General features: G+C 38.4%; 1 protein-coding gene and 1 long non-coding RNA gene across 29 annotated transcripts in view; one reads left to right on the top strand and one right to left on the bottom strand.

The window, feature by feature from the left end:
* The window catches only part of LRCH3 (leucine rich repeats and calponin homology domain containing 3), a 107,595-nt gene extending 88,861 nt beyond the window's left edge, over positions 1–18,734 (top strand). For 17 of the 28 annotated variants that reach the window (XM_060419109.1, XM_060419082.1, XM_060419057.1 and 14 more), the window contains 2 exons: positions 9,098–9,175; positions 15,863–18,734. In XM_060419109.1, coding sequence (XP_060275092.1) covers positions 9,098–9,175; positions 15,863–15,991 — 207 coding nt within the window. In that variant the 3' untranslated portion in view covers positions 15,992–18,734. Of the gene's footprint in view, positions 1–9,097; positions 9,176–12,584 lie in introns of all 28 variants that reach the window. The other 11 variants (XM_060419064.1, XM_060419041.1, XM_060419027.1 and 8 more) reach the window with 1 other exon arrangement.
* LOC132660184 (uncharacterized) lies at positions 3,382–12,666 on the bottom strand. The gene is made up of 3 exons (XR_009601487.1): positions 11,503–12,666; positions 6,290–6,455; positions 3,382–5,723 (listed from the first exon to the last, which is right to left on the bottom strand). It is a non-coding gene; the product is annotated as an uncharacterized LOC132660184 (long non-coding RNA).
* Positions 18,735–19,235: the final 501 nt, after the last annotated feature.

Raw genomic sequence — 19,235 nt, 5'->3', positions numbered from 1 at the left:
CCATAGGTGTGTGGATTTATCTCTGGGCTTTCTATTTAGTTTCATTGATCTATATTTCTGTCTTTGTGCCAGTACCATACTGTCTTGATGACTGTGGCTTTGTAGTAGAGCCTGAAGTCAGCCAGGTTGATTCCTCCAGTTCCATTCTTCTTTCTCAAGATTGCTTTGGGTATTCGAGGTTTTTTGTATTTCCATACAAATTGTGAAATTATTTGTTCTAGCTCTGTGAAAAATACTGCTGGTAGCTTGATAGGGATTGCATTGAATCTGTAGATTGCTTTAGGTAGTATACTCATTTTCACTATATTGATTCTTCTGATCCATGAACATGGTATATTTCTCCATCTATTAGTGTCCTCTTTGATTTTTTCCTAAGTATTTTATTTTTTTCATTGCAGTGGTGAATGGAATTGTTTCCTTAATTTCTTTTTCTATTTTCTCATTATTAGTGTATAGGAATGCAAGGGATTTCTGTGTGTTGATTTTATATCCTGCAACTTTACTATATTCATTGATTAGCTCTAGTAATTTTCTGGTGGAGTCTTTAGGGTTTTCTATGTAGAGGATCATGTCATCTGCAAACAGTGAGAGTTTTACTTCTTCTTTTCCAATTTGGATTCCTTTTATTTGTTTTTCTGCTCTGATTGCTGTGGCCAAAACTTCCAGAACTATGTTGAATAGTAGCAGTGAAAAGTGGGCACCCTTGTCTTGTTCCTGACTTTAGGGGAAATACTTTCAATTTTTCACCATTGAGGATAATGTTTGCTGTGAGTTTATCATATATAGCTTTTATTATGTTGAGATACGTTCCATGGAGTCACTAACAGTAAGACACGACTGAGCGACTTCACTTTCACTTTTCACTTTCATGCATTGGAGAAGGAAATGGCAGCCCACTCCAGTGTTCTTGCCTGGAGAATCCCAGGGACGGGGGAGCCTGGTGGGCTGCCGTCTATGGGGTCACACAGAGTTGGACACAACTGAAGCGACTTAGCGGCAGCAGCATGTTCCTTCTATTCCTGCTTTCTGGAGAGTTTTTATCATAAATGGATGTTAAATTTTGTCAAAGGCCTTCTCTGCATCTATTGAGATAATCATATGGCTTTTATTTTTCAATTTGCTAATGTGGTGAATTACACTGATTGATTTGCGGATATTGAAGAATCCTTGTATCCCTGGGATAAAGCCCACTTGGTCATGGTGTATGATCTTTTTAATGTGTTGTTGGATTCTGATTGCTGGAATTTTGTTAAGGATTTTTGCATCTATGTTCATCAGTGATATTGGCCTGTAGTTTTCTTTTTTTGTGGCATCTTTGTCAGGTTTTGGTATTAGGGTGATGGTGGCCTCATAGAATGAGTTTGGAAGTTTACCTTCCTCTGCAATTTTCTGGAAGAGTTTGAGTAGGATAGATGTTAGTTCTTCTCTAAATTTTTGGTAGAATTCAGCTGTGAAGCCGTCTGGACCTGGACTGTCGTTTGCTGGAAGATTTCTGATTACGGTTTCAATTTCCGTGCTTGTGATGGGTCTGTTAAGATTTTCTATTTCTTCCTGGTTCAGTTTTGGAAAGTTGTGCTTTTCTAACAATTTGTCCATTTCTTCCACATTGTCCATTTTATTGGAATATAATTGCTGATAGTAGTCGCTTATGATCCTTTGTACTTCTGTGTTGTCTGTTGTGATCTCTCCATTTTCATTTCTAATTTTATTGATTTGATTTTTCTCCCTTTGTTTCTTGATGAGTCTGGCTAATGTTTTTTCAATTTTATTTATCCTTTCAAAGAACCAGCTTTTGGCTTTGTTGATTTTTGCTATGGTCTCTTTTGTTTCTTTTGCATTTATTTCTGCCCTAATTTTATTTCCTTCCACTAACTCTGGGGTTCTCCATTTCTTGCTTTTCTAGTTGCTTTAGGTGTAGAGTTAGGTTATTTATTTGACTTTTTTCTTGTTTCTTGAGGTATGCCTATATTGCTATGGACTTTCCTCTTAGCACTGCTTTTATAGTGTTCCACGGGTTTTGGGTTGTTGTGTTTTCATTTTCATTCATTTCTATGCATATTTTGATTTCTTTTTGATTTCTTCTGTGATTTGTTGGTTATTCAGAAGCGAGTTGTTCAGCCTCCATATGTTGGAATTTTTAATAGTTTTTTCTCCTGTAATTGAGATCTAATCTTAATGCATTATGGTCAGAAAAGATGCTTGGAATGATTTCAATTTTTTTGAATTTATCAAGGTTAGATTCATGGCCCAGGATGTGATCTGTCCTGGAGAAGGTTCCGTGAGCACTTGAGAAAAAGGTGAAATTCATTGTTTTGGGGTGAAATGTCCTATAGATATCAATTAGGTCTAACTGGTCTATTGTATCATTTAAAGCTTGTGTTTCCTTGTTAATTTTCTGTTTAGTGGATCTGTCCATAGGTGTGAGTAGGGTATTAAAGTCTCCCACTATTATTGTGTTATTGTTGATTTCCCCTTTCATACTTGTTAGCATTTGTCTTACATATTGTGGTGCTCCTATGTTGGGTGCATATATATTTATAATTGTTATATCTTCTTCTTGGATTGATCCTTTGATCATTAGGTAGTGGCCTTCTTTGTCTCTTTTCACAGCCTTTGTTTTAAAGTCTATTTTATTGGATATGAGTATTGCCACTCCTGCTTTCTTTTGGTCTCTATTTGTGTGGAATATCTTTTCCAGCCCTTCACTTTCAGTCTGTATGTGTCCCTTGTTTTGAGGTGGGTCTCTTATAGGCAGCATATATAGGGGTCTTGTTTTTGTATCCATTCAGCCAGTCTTTGTCTTTTGGTTGGGGCATTCAACCCATTTATGTTTAAGGTAATTATTGATAAGTATAATCCTGTTGTCATTTACTTTATTGTTTTGGGTTCAGGTTTATATGCCCTTTTTGTGTTTCCTATCTAGAGAATATCCTTTAGCATTTGTTAGAGAGCTGGTTTGGTGGTGCTGAATTCCCTCAGCTTTTGCTTGTCTGTAAAGCTTTTGATTTCTCCTTCATATCTGAATGAGATCCTTGCTGTGTACAGTAATCTGGGCTATAGGTTATTTTCTTTCATCACTTTAAGTATGTCTTGGCATTCCCTCCTGGCCTGAAGAGTTTCTCTTGAAAGATCAGCTCTTATCCTTATGGGAATCCCCTTGTGTGTTATTTGTTGTTTTTCCCTTGCTGCTTTTAATATTTGTTCTTTGTGTTTGATCTTTGTTAATTTGATTAATATGTGTCTTGGGGTGTTTCACCTTGGGTTTATCCTGTTTGGAACTCTCTGGGTTTCTTGGACTTGGGTGATTATTTCCTTCCCCATTTTAGGGAAGTTTTCAACTATTATCTCCTCAAGTATTTTCTCATGGTCTTTCTTTTGTCTTCTTCTTCTGGGACTCCTATGATTCAAATGTTGGAGCGTTTCATATTGTCCTGGAGGTCTCTGGGATTGTCCTTATTTCTTTTAATTCGTTTTTCTTTTTTCCTCTCTGATTCATTTATTTCTACCATTCTATCTTCTACTTCACTAATCCAATCTTCTGCCTCTGTTATTCTACTATTTGTTGCCTCCAGAGTGTTTCTGATCTCATTTATTGCATTATTCATTATTATTGACTCTTTTTTATTTCTTCTAGGTCCTTGTTAAACCTTTCTTGCATCTTCTCAATCCTTGTCTCCAGGCTATTTATCTGTGATTCCATTTTAATTTCAAGATTTTGGATCATTTTCACTATCATTATTCGGAATTCTTTCTCAGGTAGATTCCCTATCCCTTCCTCTTTTGTTTTGTTTGGTGGGCATTTATCCTGTTCCTTTACCTGCTGGGTATTCCTCTGTCTCTTCATCTTGGTTATATTGCTGCGTTTGGGGTGGCCTTTCTGTATTCTGGGAATTTATGAAGTTCTCTTTATTATGGAGTTTCCTTGCTGTGGGTGGAGTCGTATCAGTGGCTTGTCAAGGTTTCTTGGTTAGGGAGGCTTGTGTCAGAGTTCTGGTGGGTGGAGCTGGATTTCTTCTCTCTGGAGTGCAATGAAGTGTCCAGTAATGAGTTATGAGATGTCAGTGGTTTTGGAGTAACTTTAAGCTGCCTGTATATTGAAGCTCAGGGGTGTGTTCCTGTGTTGCTGGAGAATTTGCGTGGTATGTCTTGCTCTGGAACTTGTTGGCCCTTGGGTGGTGCTTGGTTTCAGTGTAGGTATGGAGGCGTTTGATGAGCTCCTATCGATTAATGTTCCCTGGATTCAGGAGTTCTCTGATGTTCTCAGGATTTGGACTTAAGCCTCCTGCTTCTGGTTTACAGTTGTATTTTTACAGTAGCCTCTAGACTTCTCCATCTATACAGCACCATTGATAAAACATCTAGGTTAAAGATGAAAAGTTTCTCCACATTGAGGGACACCCAGAGAGGTTCACTGAGTTACATGGAGAAGAGAAGAGGGAGGGGGTAGTTAGAGATGACTGGAATGAGATGAGGTGGGATCAAAAGAGGAAGAGAGCAAGCTATCCAGTAATCACTTCCTTATGTATGCTCCACAGTCTGGACCGCTCAGAGATGTTCACGGAGTTATACAGGGAAGAGGAGAGGGAGGAAGTAGACAGAGGTAGCCAGGAGGATAAAAGAGGGAAATGAAAAGGAGAGAGACAGATCCAGCCAGTAACCAGTTCCCTAAGTGTTCTCCACCGTCTGGAACACACAGAGATTCACAGAGTTGGGTAGAAAAGAGGAGGGGGAGGGAAGAGACAGAGACAACCTGGTGGAGAGAAAGGAGAGTCCTAAGTAGGAGAGAGAGGTCAAGCCAGTAATCTCGCTCTCAGGTAAAATTGGGTACTGAAGATTGGGTTTTTAAATGTACAAAATTGACAACAAATACCAAAAAGCAAAGATTAAAAATCTAGAGTAGAGGCTGGATTTTCAAAAATACAGTATTAAAGAAAAGAAGAAGAAAAAACAAAGTCACGAGAATTATTAAAAAACAACAGCCACCACCACAAAAAATATATATACGGCGTTTGCTTTAAAAATAGGGTCCTTGTTTTTAAGTGTTAGTAGGTTATAAAAATAAAAATTAAAGGAGAAATAGAGGACTTAAAAATTTTTTTAAGTTTTTAAAAAAAAAAAGAAAAAACAAACAACATCAAAAAAAAAAGAATGATTGTAAAAATAGTAAAGATATGTCTGGGACTTTCTCTGGTGTTGTGGGCAGTGTGGGGTCACTTCCAAGGTAGTTCCCTCTTTTTAGCTTCTTCTGTTTGCTGGTCTCTTCAGTGTCTGATTTCCGCCCTGACACAAGGGGGGCGGTGGTGGACACTATTTTTTTTTTTTTAGGCTCACTTTTTCAGTCATGCTGTGGGAAGGGAGGGATGCTGAAAACAAATAACACTGGCATGTGCTCGCAGTGCCTCAGCCACGCTGGGCCTGCCCCTGCTCAGGGCGCACACCACTCAGGCTCTACGTTTTTCTGCCGGGAACTGTCTGAGGCCGGCCCTAGGCTGCATGCACCTCCCCGGTCTAAGCCACTCAGGCTCGGCTCTCGGGTAGCCCTCAGAGGCACAGATTCGGTTGGGCCTGCATTTTGTGCCCATCCCAGGTCTGAGTAGATCAGGTGTTTGGCAAGCACGGTCACTGCGACTTACCGCCTTTCCCGTCCCTGCTGCTCAGTTTTCTGGGTGTACTGCTGGCTCCCCTTCTCAGGCGGATGGTGACTGTCCAGAACCCTAAGAAGACTTAGCAAAGAAGCCTGGTTGCAGTTTGGTAGGTAATGCCTCTCCGGGGCTGTGATTGCCCCCTTCTAGCCCTTACGGCTGGCTGCCTGTCACTGGAGGGGGATGGTCTGCAGCCGGCTATTTCTGTTCCGCCCTTTGTTCTGTGCGCAGTCCTGGCGGTGTCTTATGTTAGAGCTTTTCACGTGGTAGCTATCCCACAGTCTGGTATGCTAGCCCAAGTTAGTTCGCTCTGCTTATATTCTGGGCATTCTGGCCCGATTCTTAAAAAACACTGCAGCCCACGCCTCCCTACCCAGCCCCTGCTTGCTAGTGGCGGATGCAGGCGTCTGCACTGCTTTTCCGCTGGGGGAGTTACCGTTGGGCTCGTAATCTGTTGGTTTTAATTATTTATTTATTTTTCTTCCCTATTATGTTGCCCTCTGTGCATTCAAGGCTCGCCACAGACTTGGCAGCGAGAGTGTTTCCTGGTATTTGGAAACTTCTCTCTTTTTAAGACTCCCTTCCTGGGACGGAGCTCCCTCCCTACCTCCTTTGTCTCTTTTTTCGTCTTTTATATTTTTTCCTACCTGTTTTTGAAGACAGTCATCTGCTTTTCTGGGTGCCTGATGTCCTCTGCCAGCATTCAGAAGTTGTTTTGTGGAATTTACTCAGCGTTGAAATGTTCTTTTGATGAATTTGTGAGGGAGAAGGTGGTCTCCCCGTCCTATTCCTCTGCCATCTTAGGACCGCCCCCTAATGTTTTTTAAAAATAAAAAAGAAATCTGTCATTCTTCATATATGCCAGGGAAATACTTAGGAAGTAACAAGGAGCTCATGTGGAAAGTGAAATTTGAGAGTACAGGTGACTGAGGATCTTTATCTTGATCACCCAACAGAGTACCTTTCATTTAAGTATATAAAATACATATAAGAAAAATAAAACTATTTTATAAATGTTAAACCACTTAGAGAAATTAAACACATGGACCTTCTTATTATCAAAGAAACAGGGATATAACATTACATTTTGTTGTTGTTCAGTCCCTAAGTCATGTCCAACTCTTTGCAACCCTGATGGACTGCAGCACGCCAAGCTTCCCAGTCCTTCACCATCTCCCAGAGCTTGTTCAAATTCATGTCCATTGAGTCGGTGATGCCATCCATCCATCTTGTCCTCTGTCATCCCCTTCTCCTGCCTTCAGTCTTTCCCAGCATCAGGGTCTTTTCTAATGAGTCTGCTCTTCACATCAGGTGGCCAAAGTATTGGAGCTTCAACTTCAACATTAGTCCTTCCAGTGAATATTCAGGATTGATTTCCTTTAAGATTGACTACTTTGATCTCTTTGCAGTCCAAAGGACTCTTAAGAGTCTTCTCCAAAACCACAGTTCAAAAGCATCAATTCTTTGGCATTCAGCCTTTTTTATGATCCAATTCTCACTTTATACATGACTACTGGAAAAACCATAGCTTTGACTAGACGGACCTTTGTAGGCAAAGTAATGTCTCTGCTTTTTAATATGCTGTCCAGGTTGGTCATAGCTTTTCTTCCAAGGAGCAAGCATCTTTTAATTTCATGGCTGCAGTCACATCTGCAGTGATTTTGGAGCCAAAGAAAATAAAGTCTGTCACTATTTCCACTGTTTCCCCATTTAGTTGCCATGATCTTCATTTTTTGAATGTTGAGTTTTAAGCAAGTTTTTTCACTGTCATCTTTTACCTTCATCAGGAGGCCGTTTAGTTCCTCTTTGCTGTATGCTGTAAGGGTGGTGTCATCTGCATTATCTGAAGTTATTGATATTTTTCCCAGCAGTGTTGATTCCAGCTTGTACTTCATCCTGGCATTTCACATGATGTACTCTGCATATAAGTTAAATAAACAGGGTGACAGTATACAGCTTTACTCCTTTCTCAATTTTGAACCAGTCCGTTGTTCCATGTCTGGTTCTAACTGTTGCTTCTTGACCTGCACGCAGGTTTCGCAGGAGGCAAGTAAGGTCGTCTGGTATTTCCATATCTTGAAGAATTTCCCAGTTTGTTGTGATCCCCACAGTCAAAGGCTTTAGTGCAGTCAATGAAGCAGAAGTAGATGTTTTTCCAGAATTCTTTTGCTTTTTCTGTGATCCAACAGACATTGGTAAATTGATCTCTGGTTCCTTTTCCTTTTCTAAATCCAGCTCGTACAGGTGGAAGTTCTTGGTTCATGTACTGTGAAGCCTGGCTTGGAGAATTTTGCTAGCATGTGAAATGAGTGCAGTTGTGCAGTAGTTTGAGCATTCTTTGGCATTGCCCTTCTTTGGGATTGGAACGAAACTGACCTTTTCCAGTCCTGTGGCCACTGCTGAGTTTTCCAAATTTGCTGGCATGAGTGCAGCACTTTAAGGATTTGAAAGGATTTGAAGGATTAGCATCATCTTTGAGGATTTGAAATAGCTCAACTGGAATTCCATCACCTCCACTAGTTTTGTTCGTAGTGATGCTTCCTAAGGCCCACTTGGCTTCGGATTCCAGAATGTCTGGCTCTAGGTGAGACGTTGGCTTCCATGCCTGATACTTAAACCAGCAGATGAATTTGAACAGCTGAGTTTGTTAACCACTTTGGGAAATGGGATTCATATTTCTTTCTCACAAGATAACCCACTTGGCAAAAAAATTTATCACAACTTTAGGTCATGCAGTGCAGCTATATTCTAGTTATCAGAGATATTTTCAGAAAAACAAGTTTAGTAGTGATTTTCCTATGAGAAATTTTCACCTTTTGGAAAATGGTTCTTTAATCCAATCTTTCAAAATTCAAATACTTAAATTTAAATATAGTCATTGAATAGCGACATGATACATCTGTAGTATTTTTATGGGCAAGGGCTGTTGATTTTATTATTATTATTTTCTTTAAGAAGACCGAAAGAAAATGAACCAAAGTGCTAACCGTGATTATACTTGATTGACTGAGCTGTAGGTAATTAATTTTGCTATTCCTCCACATGTTCTTTGGTGTATATTTTAAAGTAGAAAAAAATTAGACAGCCATCCTCCTAAAATTTCTCTGTTTAGTACTTGCTTTGTAAAAATCAAAGCCCCGTGTCTATAAAGTAGGGAGTGGCATACTGTGGGCCATAGGCCAGTACCTATTTTTGTAAATAAAGTTTTATTAGGACACAGTCACTCACTTGTTTATATATTGCCTATGGTTGCTTTCAATCTCTTAGCAGATTTGAATGGTTGCAACAGATCATATGGCCCTGAGGCCTAACATGTTTATTATCTGATCTTTAAGAAAAAGTTTGCTAACCCTCCAATCTAGAACATTGAATTTATAAAGCCATTGGCAGGAGTGTTTTTAGTTAGCAGATTTTTTTAAACTTTGCTAATAATACTGGTTTTCTTTCTTTTGCAGCCTAAATTAACAATGGCAAAATGTAGACGAAATGTGGAGAATTTCCTAGAAGCTTGCAGAAAAATCGGTGTACCTCAGGTAATAAATTTTATTTCTTATGTTGCCAGATAAATTTGGGTATTACATTCCGAAAATCTTTTAGAAATGCAAGTATTTAATATCTTATAGGATAGTTCTGTGCTAAGCTGATAATTACTAACCTGATTGTATTACTAGAGTCAGTTATTACGCTTTTGATCAGTTTTCCTCAATTATTTCCAAGAACCAAGCAAAGAAATAATATACATATTAATTAATTTCAGTGTAAGTAATTAGTAATTAGTAAGTAATTAGTACCAAGTAATCAAAAATAGTTACTTTGAAATTTTCTAAGTATCCCCACTTGCTCATTGACTTGTAGACAACTTCATACACAGTCGAGGCTATGCTTCAGAATATGTGCTTCTTAGACTAAGAATGCTTCAGTTGGCTTCAGTTTTTTAACACTTGCTTTAATACTTTCTAAAAATGTTTATTTTGAAATAACTTTAGACTTTGAGAAATGTTGCAAAAATGGCACAGAGAGATGACTGTATACAGTTCACTTGTATATTCAACTATATACAGGTTCCTGGACTGTTAACATAAGCATAAACATAGTATGTCATCCAAAGTAACAAGCACCTAGACAGCGTTGTTGACTAAAGTTACAGATTTTACCAGTTTTTCCTACTAAAGCTCTTTGGAATTGAAAATACAGGAGGCCATTTTTAGGCACTGTTCCTGCTCTTGAGGGTTTTTTGCCTCCAGATTCCTCAGTTACAGCTTTATTGCCCTTTAATGGTACAAATAGTTAAACTTTTACCCTTTAAAAAACAATTAAATGTGGTATCCTTAAAAAATATTATATATAATGACATAAATAGATAAATTTAATGAAATAAAAACTGGTGCCATTTGATACTTTCTTCATTAATCATAACCATTACAGTTCTTGTCACCATATTTTGTTCAGTATTCAAAGAGAAAAACGTGACTCTTTTCTGTCACCTTAATTAGCTGTCAGAAACCCAGTATTGGCCTCAACTTTTAACAACTCCACTGTTTCTCTCGAAGCTAAGCTCTCGTCCCAAGGGCTTTCACTGACAGTGACTCATTTTACCCAATTCACCATTCCTCTCTTTAACTAACATGAATTGAGAAGATCAAAGCATCACTTGTCCAATGGGCGCCTTTCCCTTTCAACTTTTTTATAAAGGGGAAGCGAGCCCAGCTACACAGAGCAGCTGCATTAGGCAGTGTGAACTCCCATGAGTGTTTTTCTCCTTGTATTAAGTAGATTTTGATTCTACTACTTACTTTTCACTTTTTTCTTTTTTGTTTTATTAAGCTGAGTTATAAAATAACTGAAATGCACATTTAGTGATAGCAAGGATCGTTTTTGTTCCTGTGGACAAATTGAAAGCAAATTTGTCGTCTGCATATCGTACTGATTTCTAAAGGCTTACCATCTCTTTTAGAACAAGCCATATTTAAACATATTGAGAGCATTAATAAGATTTCTAGATAAATAGCCTTCATTTCTCCATATTAACAGACAGTTTATAATATTCCCATGTACAGTTTAACATTCAGGGTTTCCCTTATGCCTGCTTAATTTGTTCCTACCAGACCATCACAGGCATGCCCAGTAGCTTCCCCAGTTTCTTAGCACAGTGTCTTTGAATAAGAGAATGTGGCACAGGTTGGGGCAGGGAATGGGAACCAGAGGGAGACTAAGGGTGATTAAAAAGAGGCAGTGCACACCTAGAGAGAAGGGTGCTAAAAGCAGCCCCACACAGCTAGATGCTCTGGCACACTTCGCCTGTGTCAGACTGTTAAAGGACTTCTTACAGTGTACATGCACTCTGGACTTTACAGAACCATCATCTGTCTCAGATTTAAAGTCCATACACTGAAAGTCTTTCAGAATGTAACTGCCATCAGTCAACAAAACCAAAAACAGTGTGCCTTTTATTTTTTTAATTTATTTTAAATTGTCTGATAATCACTTCACAGTATAACTGTGCTTTTTAAAGCATGCATGTTAATCCACTCTTTGCCAAGCAGTGGTTAACAGTTTTTTTTTGAACGCAGGAGACAGAAAAAAATGCAATTTAAAAGACTGGGTGTTTCTCCAGGGTGGTTTTAGACTGGAGTTCTTAACACATCCTCCCTCCCATCCCTCCTCCACCAGAAAGAGGAAGTGGACATTCCACACGGGCCACCTCGTCCTTCTCCACTTCTGCCTTTCACCCAAGCTCACCACCACCATCATTACCGCTTTTAGATGCGTTCCTGTTCTGCTGCTACTTCTGCTAAAACACTTAATTGTTTGCCTAAAATGAAGAAAATTAATAAATACAGACTCATAGCTTTAAACTCACATTCTCAGGTCCTTCTGCCATGGAAGAGGAGAAGAAACCTATACGTCTTCTTCTCCATTTGTTCTCTCCTGCTTCTGGGCATTATGACCTTTACCTAAACACAACCACCTGCTGTGTTTGACCTGTAAATAAAGTCAGGGATGTAATAATGATCATTTGAAAACAGATAACATGTAGTATTGAAAAAATTGTCAGATCCTCTGTCCAGAAAACATGTGTAAAGATGAACGATTTCCCTTCTCAGTGTAACTTTTTATATGTTTACAAGTTAAGTTCTGAAACACTGAAGAATGCCAGTGACTATTGAAAACCTCCAGTAAGGCTAGGGATGTGGATATTCTATCACATGACGCATTCAAAAAACGATAACGGGTGGTAAAAACTTCTGAGTCCAGTATATCATGTCCTATCTGTTACGTGTGAAACAATATTTTACTGTTACCAAGTCCAGTAACGCTTTTAATTGCTTAATCTGTAAACTGGAGGGTTTGGATGATCTCTAAAGCCCCTTACAACTCTAGATTAATAATTAGTAAACTGGACTTGATTTGATTTTTAGAGAAACACCAAGTCATTTAGTACAACCTGACTTCCCGGTAATAAATTTCCCTTGATTATCATACTTTCTTCATTCTTTGAACCTTCATGACTCACCTGGCTTTCTCTGAAAATTTCCCCCTCTTCTGTCCACCCCAAGGTTTTGTTCTCGCTTTCTGACCTATTCTTCTTTTGTTAATGGGGAAGAAGGAGCCAAGAAAGAGGGTGCCTCACCCACTCACCACCCTCAGGCCTCATATAACCCTAAGTCAGCATCCACCTCTGTTTATTTTATCTTGAATGTTCACTAGGCACCAACAATTTTATTCTGCTATTTAGTAGTAAAATCAAGCTCAGCACATAGAGGATTCTTTGTGGGTTTGTTTTTCAGCATTTTATTTTGATTCATCATAATAAAAAATGTTATAGGGCATGTTTCTTTGAATATGATTGAGATGGTCATATTGAATTCTATACTCAAATCTGTATTTCTGATCCACTGACTATGTTTTTCTGTTTTCCTTTCCTGCTCACACTTTGGACAGGACAATCTTTGTTCCCCTTCTGACATCCTTCAGCTAAACCTCAGCGTAAAAAGAACTGTTGAAACACTACTTTCTCTTGGGGCACATTCAGAAGAATCCAGTTTTGTCTCTCTATCTATCCAGCTTTTGGGTTTTGTGGCATTTTATTGTACTTTAATGTTAACTCTCTGTATGCTTTATTACTGGATCTTCCCCCTCTAGCCGAAAGAGCGCATTCCAGTGATTTTTCCACCTCATTTCTATACTTGGTAAAGGAGGTTTGTTTATCATTCAAAGGTATTTACATATGTGGTTTTTTTTTTTCTGGCCATCAAAGAGCTAATCAATAAAGTAGATAAATCCTGTCCTCTTGTGCCCAGATGAGCAGTTCATGACATTAGGAAGCATTTTTGATGCTGCTGCTGCTAAGTCGCTTCAGTCATATCTGACTCTGTGCGACCCCATAGACAGCAGCCCACCAGGCTCCCCCGTCCCTGGGATTCTCCAGACAAGAATACTGGAGTGGGTTGCCATTTCCTTCTCCAATGCATGAAAGTGAAAAGTGAAAGTGAAGTCCCTCAGTCGTGTCCTACTCTTAGCGACCCCATGGACTGCAGCCTACCAGGCTCCTCTGTCCATGGGATTTGCCAGGCAGGAGTACTAGAGCGGGATGCCATTGCCTTCTCCGCTCCTGGCCTGAGAGGCCTTGTTTCTCTCATCATGAATGCTGAGCAGGTTCTGCTAATACAATCATGAGCCTGTTGTTAAAATGCAACCTATAAGTTTGTTTCCAAATGGCATAGTAAAATTTCCATCTGGCTGCTTTTCCATGCCTCAGCACAACTTAAGTACTGAAACTGTGAGAAATATTAAAATTACGATTTGCTGAACTTTTCAGCAGCTGTTAATAAGGAAACAGTTGTACTCTTTCTGTTCTGGGAGGGCACCTGGTCACTTAGATCTCCATATTGAACTGTGCCCTGAAATCTCTTTTTATTAGTAGGCACAGGCCCACCTAATAATTATTTGCTGTCTGGACATCTGGAAGGCACTGGCCATTTAATCTTAATAATTTTAATTTGATTAGGATGATCAGTCCAAAGAAATGCTGGTTCCCTAGATTGCTATTCTGAGCCCATTGTGTACACTGAAAACAGTACACAAGCCAGGTATCTGGAGCTGCCCTCTCACGGGTTGGCACCTGTCAGCACATTTATTCTGTTTTGTTAAACTTCATTTCTAGAATCCTATTTAGAATTTAAAATTGGAATTTATGTATTTTCCAATATATTTGAACCGTGTTAATTGGTAAACTTGTATTTGATAGGCTGTTGAGATTATATCTGAACACTCGCGGGTAAAGTATTAGGCAGCAATCTCTGTTTTGTACCCAAGGCAATGAATATTGTCTCTTTCAGAATGTTTGGTATGTTAGCCTCTAGCCTTAATGCTTGAAACTACTTTATATTGCATTCAGATTCTGGTTCTCATAAACAGTGTTTCTGAACATTCAGGAATCTCTTGAACTCTGTTAACAAAATTGGACAACTGAACTCAGGTATGAAGGGAGATTGTGAGAAACATAGTAACATCATGTAGAAGTCAGTCTGAGGATCTGATTGCTTTGGTTTCTTTCATATTAAATGGGAAAAGTGTTTAATACATTAAAAACTGTTTACTGTCAATGCTGGGACATTGAACACTGTTGAAAAGTTCAGTTTTATACAGTAACAGTGCCTTTCAGAGTTTGGGGGAGACGTTTTTAAGGTGTCTCTGAGTCAGAGATCAGTTCTGTCAAGTTTTGTCCCTTTAAAAAACCACTGATAATACACATGGTGTGGTGTGTTGTTTGGAGGGCGTGATGGTGCATAAGTCAGCTAGAAGGCAAATGTGCATCTGGAAAGCATAAGCCACTGAGGGAGTGTCTAAACCATGGGCTCACAGGTCGCAGGGCACTCCTGAAAGTGGAGATCAAGGAATCTGCCTCAGAGGAAATATGTGTCTCCCCCAAAAGCAGAACACTCTGCAGGTTCATAGTAAGTATAGTTAATCTATACTTGCAGTTGTACTCAAAAGATTTACACAACGTTGCTAGTTTTATAAGATCAGAAGTTTCCATTTATCTTGTTTTATCAAGGTAAGTATTAAAAAGAAAGTAAAGCAAGAATACCAGTAACTGCTCATAATACATACTTGTTATATTTTTCATTGCAACTGGTTTTGTAAAACTTCCTGTATTAAGTGCCAGTGAAAAGCTGAGGAATATCTTCTTTGATAAATATGTATAGTCACTTCTTCAGTAGAGCCAGAATTCCACTTTCATTCCTTTGAGAGTAATCATTCTTTCATTTAATCAGTGACATATGTTATTATGATATGCCTTTTTTTCTTGTATGAAAGGATTAACCAAACACATTGAGATAGATAAGAAAGAAGCAATTTAACTTCCTTAAGCAAATACATAAACACTTTTCAGATATACATTAATTAAGATGTTCTTGACTAAACTCACTGATCATTGTTCTCCAGCATAATTTAATCCATTAAATACCAGGATATGAAACACTTTTTCAGGTATGATTACTGTATTTAAATTCTATAATTCAGATTTTTAAGTGATTCAAACTGGACCTTCCATTAATTACCCAGTGTGGTATGGGTAGGGGGGGATTTTCTCAAATACATCTAAATCTCAAGAATATACTTCAGTTTCTTCCTGTGATGCCTGTCTGGTATGAGAACCCTGATTCTCATAGTCAGGACTATAATGTAGATAGTGGCCATTCCTGTCTCGTGCAGTCTGAGTTATGCCATGAAACTCTCTTGCGTTCTTGTGGTTTGTAATTTCCAACTCATCTTCTCCTACAATATTGTATCTTTAGGCTTAAGCCATCTGGTAACTTGGAACTGGTTTTCTGTTTTCACCTGTCTCATTTTACTGATCTGATCTGCATTGCTTTTTTATTCATCAAGAATGAAGGATGTTGCTTTTACTCCATCATAGTATGTTTATCCTCTGTTGTATGCATAAGTGTATGTGACTTGTTTATTTTCCGATATTCAAAATAATCTGTATGTACTTTTAGTTGTATTAATAATAATAATAAAAAAGTGACAGTGAGTGTCAGGTACCATTTCTGTATAACTCATATGAACAGAGGTCAGATTCCTAGCTACTGACTTTTCATATCTCAATTCATTATTATGAGGGAGAGAAGAGATGCTTATTTTTTCTTTTCACTTCTGTGACGTTCATCCTCTTTTCTCTTTTGTTTTTATGTCACGTTGTCCCATTTCAGGAGCAATTATGTTTGCCTCTCCACATTTTAGAAGAGAAAGGTTTGAGCCAGGTTGCCGTGACGGTCCAGGCTCTCCTGGAGCTTGCCCCACCCAAGCAGCAGCAGCAGCACCAGTTATCTGCTGTGTAAGGACTCCCAGCACCTTGGGCATTGGCCTGGCCAAAACGGAACAGGACAGCGTGACCGCTGCTGCCCGCCGTCTGCTTAACAAAGCGCTTACGTGTTCTTAAAAGGGACTGTTTCCATGATTCCGGACAGGAATATTTTGCTTCATTTCTCCATTTTAGGGGAGGTTATATCAACTTGCTTTGAATTGTTTATGAAGACATGGTTGGTTTTCACAAATGAAACTTCATTACTGAGAACCCAACACTGACAACCAGCCTGGCTGTGCTTTTCTAGAGTGGGCTCTTTTATATACTGCAGACTGACTTCTCAGAAGGGTATTTGGCTCTCTGGCAGGCACAGACATGCTTTTATTTGTACCTGTTTCCAAGCCCTCTGGAATCCACAGGTTTCTAACACGGTTGTTCATTAGAATCTCCTGGAGAATTTGTTAAAATACAAATTCCCATCCAGAGGGTCTACAGTGAGCCTGGGTATCTGCATTTCAACAACCATTCCAGGTGTTCCATGTAGTGAAGACCATTGTTCCAAACTAGATATTTGTATAATTTGGGGGAGTGATGACTCCACTGTGTTTCTCTGCCACACTGAAGATCAAAAGCTATATTATACTTGGACTGTTCTGTCCAAAAAAATGTAAACACTCCAGATTCTGCATAGTGAACCAGTGAAACAAATACTGTGGTATTTAAGGCCAGTGTCCTAGGTCTCCCCCTAGCACCACTTAGAGGCTGGACTCTATATCATCCCACTGTTATTCTAATCAAGCACTCTACACACAGGTTCCAGATCTTCAGGCTGGTAGCATGTGGCACTCGGCATCCTGTGTGTTGACTTCTCTGAGCACACCCCTTCTCCCCTCCTCCCATGCTGCTACCAGGATACCTGGATCTGTGAACATCTTCCATTCACACACGGCAGATTCACTTCCAGCTCCCCAATTAACGGATGACTATGAAAATAAAAGCCAAATTTCTTATATTTCTTTCAGCTAACGGCCAGTTTCCATAGCTGAATTAAAGCACTTGTAGTATTTTAAAACAGCTGCTGTCTTTTCATTCTACCAGTGCCTTATTAACTAAACTGTGAGTGCAGTAAAATGACCCAAGGCTCAGACAACACAAAACCTTTATTCAGATCTAAGCCACTTGGGTCTTTTTCCCCCTATATTTTGAGCCCCTTTTAGTTGTTACTGATATCTTCTGGTATTCACTGCCTTTGTAAACCAAGTAAATAGAGTAAGTGAAGATACTAGTTACCTAAGTTTTTTCCTGTTGTTAATTGTTCTGGATTTTCTTTACCAGTGCATGCATTTAAGCCTAAGTCCTCTCTTTTTTATCATGTAGCAGCATTTAAAAGTAACTTTGGATAAAGTCATGTTGTGTATCTGGTCAAGGTAATGTTTTCTCCTTGTCATCACAGGTTTAACCTTATATAATACAAAACATCTGAGCTCAACGCCCAATCCTTCAGGGTCTTTACAAAAGTAAAATGTATTTTAAGTGCTTAGAGCCAGACTCCATTATATTTACATTTCCAAACAGACCCACCAATCATACAGCTTGTTTAGAATTTAACTATAAGTATTTTTACTTCTAGTCAATGTTAAACCTCAGTATAATCTCCAGATTATAGAGAACAGTTTGAAATGAAACTCAGCAAAGGCCACTATTTGTCACATATTATGTAAGGAATAATCCCAATCAACATACACAGTGCAACATTTGGAACATTTGTGACTAATTTTCCCATGGGACTAATTGGACTTTTTAATTTATTTCAAATTCTATACTTCGCATGAAACCTTATTCATATATTTTACCAAACTAATTCAAATTTATGTTTGAATTGTTAGAAAATATTTGTGTACAGTTTTGGTTAATAATGAAAGAAAAATATAAAATATATTAAATGTCTTTTCTATGTCAAGATCAAAACAAGTCATGTTGGAAAATTTTTGTACCCAGTATTTTGTATGTACCTTTTTTCTTTTTTCTAAGCTGGAAAGAAAATTTAACAGTTAGTCTTGCTAGACTCTAACATAAGCTGAAGATGGCTTTGTAACACATCCACCTGACCATTTATGAGCTTCCTCCTGAAGCAGCGAGCATCCTGACACTGAGGAGTGAATGGAGAAGAGGCTGAGTGCCCGCCCACCAGGGCCCCTGCCAGCTGCGGAGACTTTAAGCCAGCAGGCTTCTGGGCTTTGAAACTCATACTAGGTTAGCACTCCAAACAGTTTTCTCTGGAAACAACTCATGGGAGGAGGGGCCTCTGTATTTGACTAGAATAGAGTAGGACACTTAGTAACTGTAGGTCACTTTCCTTAATAGCTTTTGAAAATATAGTTTCACAGCTAATCAAGGAGTCTGATTTCTCTACTTGGTAACAGTCCAGCAATGACTAATGATAGATGACTGTGCTGATGAGTATGATGAATTTTTTAAAACTAAGTGCTTAAATGGTTATAGAAATGAAGGAAAACATGGATATTTAGAAACTTTTTATATACATATTGCAATAAGATGGTTTATAGCAGATTTCATTTTATTTCTGAAAATGTTATAAACATGTAATTAGTAAAAAAAAATTTTGTAAAACACTGTCTTATATTTGTATGTGTGTAAATATAATGCATAAGTTCTAAGAATAAATATGTCAGTATCATGTATGTTATTTTAAATTGCCTGTATGCCACTTTACATATTAACATTAAAATAAAAGACAACACTTCAGTAGCATAAAATTAAAGGCTGATGTGAAAATGTTCATATCTAAAGTATGGTTTCCTTGGAAAATAAAAGGGTAAATTCTCTGATGGAACATTGGTACAAACTCGTAATAGCCCCTTGAGATCAAAATGTACTTTTTTTAAGGAAGTGTAGAGACAAGTATTGTCTTATATTTGGAGTTAGATATGGCTTACTTTTGAAATATTACATATCTGGAAAGCTTTTCTCAGGAACTTCCAACTGTTCTATAATTGTCTTAATGTTCCAAGACAGTTCTGTTCTGATTAATTGAGCCAAGAGTGACCCCATGAGTGGGCTCATGTTCTTTTAAAAGAACATGACTAAGCTTGTGCCAGGTAAAAGTTAGGATTTTCACATGCGTTACCTTTTTCAGTCTTAATACCCCATAAGATGACAGTCATTGAGTAATAAGCAAAGCAGCTATAGGCCCTGGTATCTCACTTATCAAAAATATCTCCAAACTCATCTCCCCAGTGACCTGTATCTTCTGTCTT

Source organism: Ovis aries, chromosome 1 (assembly GCF_016772045.2).
Source record: "Ovis aries strain OAR_USU_Benz2616 breed Rambouillet chromosome 1, ARS-UI_Ramb_v3.0, whole genome shotgun sequence".
Lineage (NCBI taxonomy): Eukaryota > Metazoa > Chordata > Mammalia > Artiodactyla > Bovidae > Ovis > Ovis aries.
Note: the sequence above shows the minus strand (reverse complement) of the source record. Positions and strands in the feature narration are given on the sequence as shown.